This window comes from Myotis brandtii, unplaced genomic scaffold (assembly GCF_000412655.1).
Source record: "Myotis brandtii unplaced genomic scaffold, ASM41265v1 scaffold923, whole genome shotgun sequence".
Classification (NCBI taxonomy): domain Eukaryota; kingdom Metazoa; phylum Chordata; class Mammalia; order Chiroptera; family Vespertilionidae; genus Myotis; species Myotis brandtii.
Window position 1 is genome coordinate 1,902,850 of NW_005371804.1, and position 7,634 is coordinate 1,910,483.

General features: G+C 50.7%; 1 protein-coding gene across 1 annotated transcript in view; it reads left to right on the plus strand.

The window, feature by feature from the left end:
* UBASH3A (ubiquitin associated and SH3 domain containing A) overlaps window positions 1-7,634 on the plus strand; it is a 40,918-nt gene that overhangs the window by 27,355 nt on the left and 5,929 nt on the right. The window contains exons 9-11 of the mRNA XM_014532935.1: window positions 681-803; window positions 3,163-3,255; window positions 6,655-6,799. Coding sequence (XP_014388421.1) covers window positions 681-803; window positions 3,163-3,255; window positions 6,655-6,799 — 361 coding nt within the window. The remainder of the gene's footprint in view (window positions 1-680; window positions 804-3,162; window positions 3,256-6,654; window positions 6,800-7,634) is intronic.

A 7,634-nucleotide genomic window follows, 5' to 3' on the forward strand; every position in this document is an offset into this window, starting at 1 on the left:
AAAGATTCCCAGGTGATTCTAATGTGCAGCCAAGGTTGAGAACCACTGTCCTTTAACTGATAAAGAAGATTAAGTCATTTGCTTCTAATCACACAACCAGTAACTGGTGGTGCCAGGATTTGCACCTGACTGTCAGATTAAAGCTCAGGTCTAAGTGAACCATGGACGGGGGGTGTGGGGGAGGGAGTCCAAGGAATCCCTAGATTCCAGTCTCGCCTCAAGTGATTGACTGAACAATGCACAACGCAAGGGCACCTCTGGCCATATGGATTCCGTCCCCATCAGCAATATGACACACTTAAGCTATGGGAATGGTCAAATTTCACTAATTAATTAATGCCAACTTGAGATTCTTATCAAATTAAGCTCTATCAGTCATGGAGACACTTGGCTCTTCATCAGGAAAATTGTCTGAGCGAATCTTCAGGAAGGGTCAGGAGAGGACAGAGAGGGTCTCGGGATCTGGGGCTGGAACCTGAGTTTCCTGTATTTGAGGAAATGTGTGCACGTTAAAGCAGCATTTTCTCCTCGAATTGAATCCACGTTGTAGAACACATTTGATAGAAACACAGTGGTAACAGTTTAAATGCTAACCATGCTTCTCACGTGGGCCTTGATCTTGGGAGTGTCGTGGCACTAATTCGAGGGAACTAAACGTCTGGTGCGTATTTGTGCTTTAGGGAAGTACTACCGGCCAGACCTGAACTTCCCCTGCAGCCTGCCCCAGCGGAGCAATGGCATCAAAGGCTTTGAAAACGACCCGCCATTATCGTCTTGTGGAATTTTCCAGTCCAGAACGGCAGGTATGTTGGGAGGTCAGTCTATTAGGAATAGTAACAATAATCATGGCAATGGTTGTCATTAATGAGTATTGTGCCCTTTGAGGTCCATAGTAGCATTATCCTCCCCCCGCTGATGAGGAAGCTGGGGCACAGAGAGGTTAAGTAAGACACCCAAGGTCACACAGCTAGTAAGTGGAAGCTCAGCAATTTGACTCAGGAACAGATGGCGGGGGAATTCGGGAGGAATGAAAGGTATGGAAAGAATGGTGAGGGAAGGAAAAAAATTAGTGACCACTGTGTGCACTAAGGGTGTCATTTAAACACACACACACACACATATCCCCTCTTTGATTTTATTTCAAAATCCATCACTTCAGGCTTTTGTTTTATGTCTGGGGTTCTGGTTCCACATGATGGATTTTTTAGAAGAGGCCATTGAGTTCATCTGGTCTTCATTCTATGAATTAAGAAACTCAAGTCTAGACCCAGGAAGGCACGTGGGCTTCCTGAGTCACACAGCTGGTGAACAGAAGCAACTCACTGGGACCTGGTGTTCCTGCCCCCCAGCCCACCAGCCCCCGTGGTGTGACATAAACATTTAGTCCCTGTCCATCTGGGCAGGCAGGACAGCTCTGTAGCATTTGCTGAGTTCAGTAGTGCAAATAGTGTGCTCACACCAAGGCTGGTGTCAGGATCACTGATGTGAGGTCACTTAACGTGGAGTTAGGGATATGACACGGTTGGGACTCCCACGGATTGTGTGACCTGCCCCCCCACAGCCCTGCCTGGGCTCCTTCACCTGCCGCACACTGTGGTGTAGGTGTGTGTTTCTGTGTATGGTGTGTGGGTCTGTGTCTGTGTGTACATACCGTGTGTGTATGTGTGTCTGTGTGCACTGTGTGTGGGTATGTGTGTCCTTTCTGTAAAGTACCTTTGCAGCTCTGTGTTTCATGCCTAAATTCTCACCTGGATGTTTGCACAGTCTCCATGTGTGTATTTGGGAGTATCTGTGAATGGGTAGATATGCGGGCAATTGTCAGCCTCTGTATTCGTGTCCTGGGACTGCCGTAACAAAGCACCACAGATCGAGTGGCTTCATCAACAGAAATTTATCGTCTCACAGTTCTGGAGAGATCACGGTGTGGGCAGGTTTGTTTCCTATGAGGCTGTGAGGGAAGGACCTGCTCCAGCTCACTCCTTGGCTCATAGATGGCCGTCTTCTCCTTCTATGTGTGTCTGTCTCTGTGTCCAATTTCCCCCTTTTTATAAGGACAGCAATCAGGTTGGATTAGAGCTGCCCTCATATTCTGAGGCTGTGAGGGAAGGACCTGCTCCAGGCTTGCTCCTTGGCTCCTAGATGGCTGCCTTCCCCCTGTGTCTTCGAATCATTTCCCTCTATGTGTGTCTGTCTCTGTGTCCAATTTCCCCCTTTTTATAAGGACAGCAATCAGGTTGGATTAGAGCTGCCCTCATAACCTCCTCTTAACTTGATCACCCGTGTAAAGACCCCATCCCCAAAGGAAGCCACCTTCTGAGGCACTGGGGGTTAGGACTCCAACATATGAATTTGGGGGGACACAATTCAGCCCATGACAGTATCCACTAAAACCTCCTGACTTTAGTGCTTCTACTGAAGAGGCCCCCTTCTTTACCAAGGATGAGGCCCTCTAATGCTGCAAGAGGAAGTGTGGTTCACAGTGTGCTTCCATGAGCTTCAGGTTTCCATCCCTTCAGAACAAGCTACCAGGAACTTAACAAGCACCCACTTGTTGGCTCACAGTTCTGTAGATCAGACACGCAGACACAGTGTGGCTGGATTCTCTGCTCAGGGCCTCAAAGCCTGAATTCAAGGTGTTACTGAGCTGAGTTCCCATCTGGAGACTCTTGGAAGCAGTTTCAATCTCATCAGGCTGTGGAGAAATCAGTTCCTTGTGGTTGTAGGACTGAAGTCCTCATTCCACTATCAGCACAGGGCCACACTCAGTTCCGAGAGACCACCCACATTTCTTGCCACATGGCCCCTCCATCTTGGAAGCCAGCGGAAGAGTTTCTTACATGTTGAATCCCTCTGCCTTTGAATCTCTCTGACTCCTATGGCAGCCGGAGAAAATCTCTGCTTTTAATGGGTTCACCTGAATGGGTCAGGCCACCTACGGTGATCTCCCTTCTCCCATAGAATATAACATAGTCACAAGAGTGCCACCTCACCCTATTCCCAGGCTCTGTGTACTTTAGGGAATGCCCAGGTGTGTACAGCAGGGGGTGGAGATCTTGGAGCCAGTTAAGGTCCTGCCTTCCTCAGGTGGTAAGCCTCCCGTCGGAGCTGCCACCTCGGGAAGTTACAGATATACAGAGGCATTTCCCACCTGCTTTTTTCCAGGAGAAGCACTACTGGACAGCGGCATCCGAATCACCTCTGTCTTCACCTCCCCGGCCCTCCGCTGTGTGCAGACAGCCAAACACATCCTGGAAGGTGGGTGAGAACTCAGGGAGCTGCTCAGGTTGCCTTGACCTCATGGTTGTTCTCCAATGGGACAGGGTGATGAGCAGAGGAGAGAACTGGATGAGAGGCAATGAACGGCCACCTGAGTCCTAGACAATTATGGACCAGCCCTCTCAGAACTGTTAGCAGGCTCTGAGCCCCTTCACATTTCTATGCCAGGATTGTAACTGAGTACCGGGGCTTGTCATCATGCTATCCACCTTCAGCAGCTTCTGTTTAAAAAAAAAAAAAAAAACTTCTGGGGGGGAGCATTCAGAAAGCCAGAGAGCTGGGAACTGCTGTGATCCTTCCAGATCCAAAAAGCATGACTCCCAGGGCAAGGGACTCGGCTGCTGGGAGCTGTCCAGCACCATCAGAGGCTGATGTGTATCAGAGAGCCCCTGGCAGAGCTGCTGGGCTTACCCCTACAGGAGGAAGGACAGTCCTGCCTGCCGGGAGGGGCAGCTAAGCATTCAGAAAGCCAGAGAGCTGGGAACTGCTGTGATCCTTCCAGATCCAAAAAGCATGACTCCCAGGGCAAGGGACTCGGCTGCTGGGAGCTGTCCAGCACCATCAGAGGCTGATGTGTATCAGAGAGCCCCTGGCAGAGCTGCTGGGCTTACCCCTACAGGAGGAAGGACAGTCCTGCCTGCCGGGAGGGGCAGCTATTTTGGGGGCCTTGGTTCTGCTCCTCCCTCTGGACCCTCCCTGCCATCCTTGTGTGGGGAGGAGGGACATGATGTCGTTCACCATGCCGGAGACAGCAAGCCCTCCATGGTGGCAGGACAGAGGAAGAGCAGGTGGACACAGACACCACAGATGGGCAAATGTGGAGGAGGGGCTGGCTTCTTCTTTCTCAGAGACACAGGGGTCAGGTCCCCAGCTAGCGTGAGAAAGGGGAGGGCCACTGCAGGTTTGAGGAGCTCTGAACGTATGAAATCTCATCAAAGAGAGGGGCCAGGACTTGGCCTGGAAATACAGGATGGCCACTGGGCAGCACCCAGAGCCCACTGAGGTCAGGGAGCACTTCACACCGAGACCCGTCAGCTGGGCGTGGGGCTTCCTCCGGGTGCTGACATGGAGAGCTGGGTCTAACTCTGGGCGGGTTCAGGAAGTGAGTGCAGTGAAGCATGAGAGGGGAGAGGAGCTGGGGTGCACACAAGAGGATGAGGGTCCTTGACTGTGGATTGTAAGCCAGGGAAGGTGGGGAGTTAGAGGCCAGGGGAGGTGAATAGTAGAGAAAAAAGGTGAGCTCAGTGGAGTAAAATCCTGGCAGGACCACTAGAGTTGACTTTTATTTTATACTAGAGGCCCGGTGCACGAAATTCATGCCCTCAGCCCAGCCTGCACCCTCTCCAATCCAGGACCCCTCGGGGGATGTCCAACTGCCAGTTTAGGCCCAATCCCCAGGATTGGCAGTTGGGCATCCCTCTCACAATCCGGGACCGCTGGCTCCTAACTGCTCACCTGCCTGCCTGCCTGATGACCCCTAACTGCCCCCCCTGCTGACCTGGTCGCCCCTAACTGCCCCCATTTCTGGCCTGGTCGCCCCCAACTGCCCCCCTGCTGGCCTGGTAGCCCCCAACTGTCCTGCCTGATTGCCCCTAACTACTCTGCATGCCAGCCTGCTCACCCCCAACTGCCCCCCCGCCAGCCTGGTCACCCCCAACTGCCCCCCTGCTGGCTTGGTCACCCCTCACTGCCCCCCTGCCGGCCTGGTCGTCCCCAACTGCTCCCTCTGATGGCCAGGTCACCCCCAATTTCCCCCCCTGCCAGCCTGATCGCCCCATGCAGCCTGCTGTTCAGTCGTTCGTCTGGTTGTTTCGGTCATGAGGGCCCCTGGCTTTTTATATATTGGGATAATAAGAATATTATTGCCCTAGCCAGTTTGGCTCAGGGTTACAGCATTGGCCTGCAGACCAAAGGGTCCTGGGTTCAAATTCCAGTCAAGGCACGTACCTTGGTTACAGACTCCTCCCAAGCCCGGGCCCTGGTCAGGGCTCATGTAGGAAGCAACCAATCAATGTGTTTCTCTCACATCAATGTTTCTCTCTGTCTTTCTCTCTCTCTTCCACTCTCCCTAAAAAAAAAAAAGAAAAAGAAAGAAAGAATATTATTATCATTATTATTAATATGGTTGTTAAAGGGCACATGTTGACACATCCTCTGCTAATTCAGAAAAACAAGGGTGCCGAGCCTTCTTCATAGGGCTTCGGACATGACCAACCCTTTTTTCAGACTGACATCTGAGACACTAACATACTAGACTTTATTTCAATGCCGTGTCTGTGAGCATCCAGATGAACCACCTCCCAAAGTGTGACCACAGAGCAGTGGCCTACAAGATGTCCTCGAAAGGAAGCGTGGCCAGCCCCATTTGGCAGACTCTTCTGACTGCTCCTCTGTGTGATGTATTCCCAGTGGACGGGAGCCCTTCACAGCCGGGGAGCGTGCAGAGGCCTGCAGCCCGGCCCACTCTGTTCTAAACCTGCTTGCAAAGAACCCATCCATGGACCGGGGGTACACTTTGGGAACGATTTTATTGCCAGCATTGAGCTTAAAGTAGTTTTTTCCATTTCAAATAAAAGCATTAAGGTTTTGTTTGTTTGTTTTTCCACTTAAAAAGAGATGGTCTTACTTCATAGGCATTTTGGTCAAGACATAAAATGCTTGGGAAGGGTGAGCTGGGAGGAGTCAGAACGTCCCAGAAGACAGCTCCCTTCCATCCGTCAGCTTGTGCCCAGTCTGGTGTGTTTGTCAGGAGACACTCCTGTGTGACTAGCACCCCCCACAATTAGCTCCATCCTCTCCGTGGGCCGTTTGATTGGCCAAGTCCTTATTGGTGGGCTCTCATCTGTGACCCACAGCGAGGCCCAGTGTTGATCTGGCTGTAGGCTTGCACTGGGCAACCACGACAGGCACCGGGCTGGCCCTGCTGCTGGTGGTGCAGGGAAACTGGGAGGCTGTCCTTCCCTGGTGGACAGAGGGTCATCACTCCTCGGATACCTTCCAGCTATCTCGTGGTTTTTGTCTCAGAAATAGCAGAACCCTGGGTGATCACAAAACAACATTGGCCAAGTGAAATTATCACATTTTTGAAAGGTGTCATTTAGACCTAGGAAGAGTCTTATTTGCATAAAGCCAAAACAGACACTGAAAATGATAAACACTTGTATTCTGTTGACTGCAGAGCTCAAACAGATACCGTACAGCTATCTCGTGGTTTTTGTCTCAGAAATAGCAGAATCCTGGGTGATCACAAAACAACATTGGCCAAGAAAAAAATACCACATTTTTGAAAGGTGTTATTGAGACCTAGGAAGAGTCTTATTTGCATAAAGCCAAAACGGATACTGAAAAAGATAAACACTTGTATTCTGTTGACTGCAGAGCTCAAACTGGAGAGAAAAATAAAGATAAGAGTGGAGCCCGGGATCTTTGAATGGACCAAATGGGAGACGGGCAAAACCACCCCGGCCCTCATGACCCTGGAGGAGCTGAAGGAGGCGAATTTCAACGTCAGCACCGAGTACAGGTATGCGCTTCTCACGGCGTCTGCGCTGGGTTTTCCAATTCTTGTTAAAGACGGTAAGGAGGGGCCATTGCAATAGGGGCTGTGCAGCGGGGAGAGACTGGACTCACCTCAGAATGCTATTAGGACAGTGATGGTGAACCTTTTGAGCTCGGCGTGTCAGCATTTTGAAAAACCCTAACTTAACTCTGGTGCCGTGTCACATATAGAAATTTTTTGATCTTTGTAGCCATAGTAAAACAAAGACTTATATTTTTGATATTTATTTTATATATTTAAATGCCATTTAACAAAGAAAAATCAACCAAAAAAATGAGTTCACGTGTCACCTCTGACACGCGTGTCATAGGTTCGCCATCACTGTATTAGGACAAGCAGGGTGCAGGGTTGGTAGATGGGAGAAAATATTAAGAGGGTATCATGATTCTTGCTAAACTGACCTAACAGGATTCCTGCTAAAGGCAGACCAGGATGGTCAGACAGGGAGGGGTTGTGGGGGAGGGGTTGCTTGGATATCAGGAAGAGGGATCAGATATGCAGGTGGGGAATTCTTGCTAAACTGACTTAGCAGGATTCTTGCTAAAATGGACCCTACAGGGACAAGCATGAAAGCAGAAAGTCTGGGCCAATTGAGAAAGAGCTCCAATTGGTCAAAGAGAGCACCTGAGTCGCTCTCTGCCAGCGGCTGGCTCTTCGCCATCACAGCCCCTTGTGGTGCTCAGTGAGAATGCACATGCACGCGGGACTGAACACCAGCCCTTTGCCAGGTTTGAACACAGACTGGAGCCTTGAGCAGAGCCAGCCTGGAGCACACACTCCCTCTCCAGTAACCACAGCG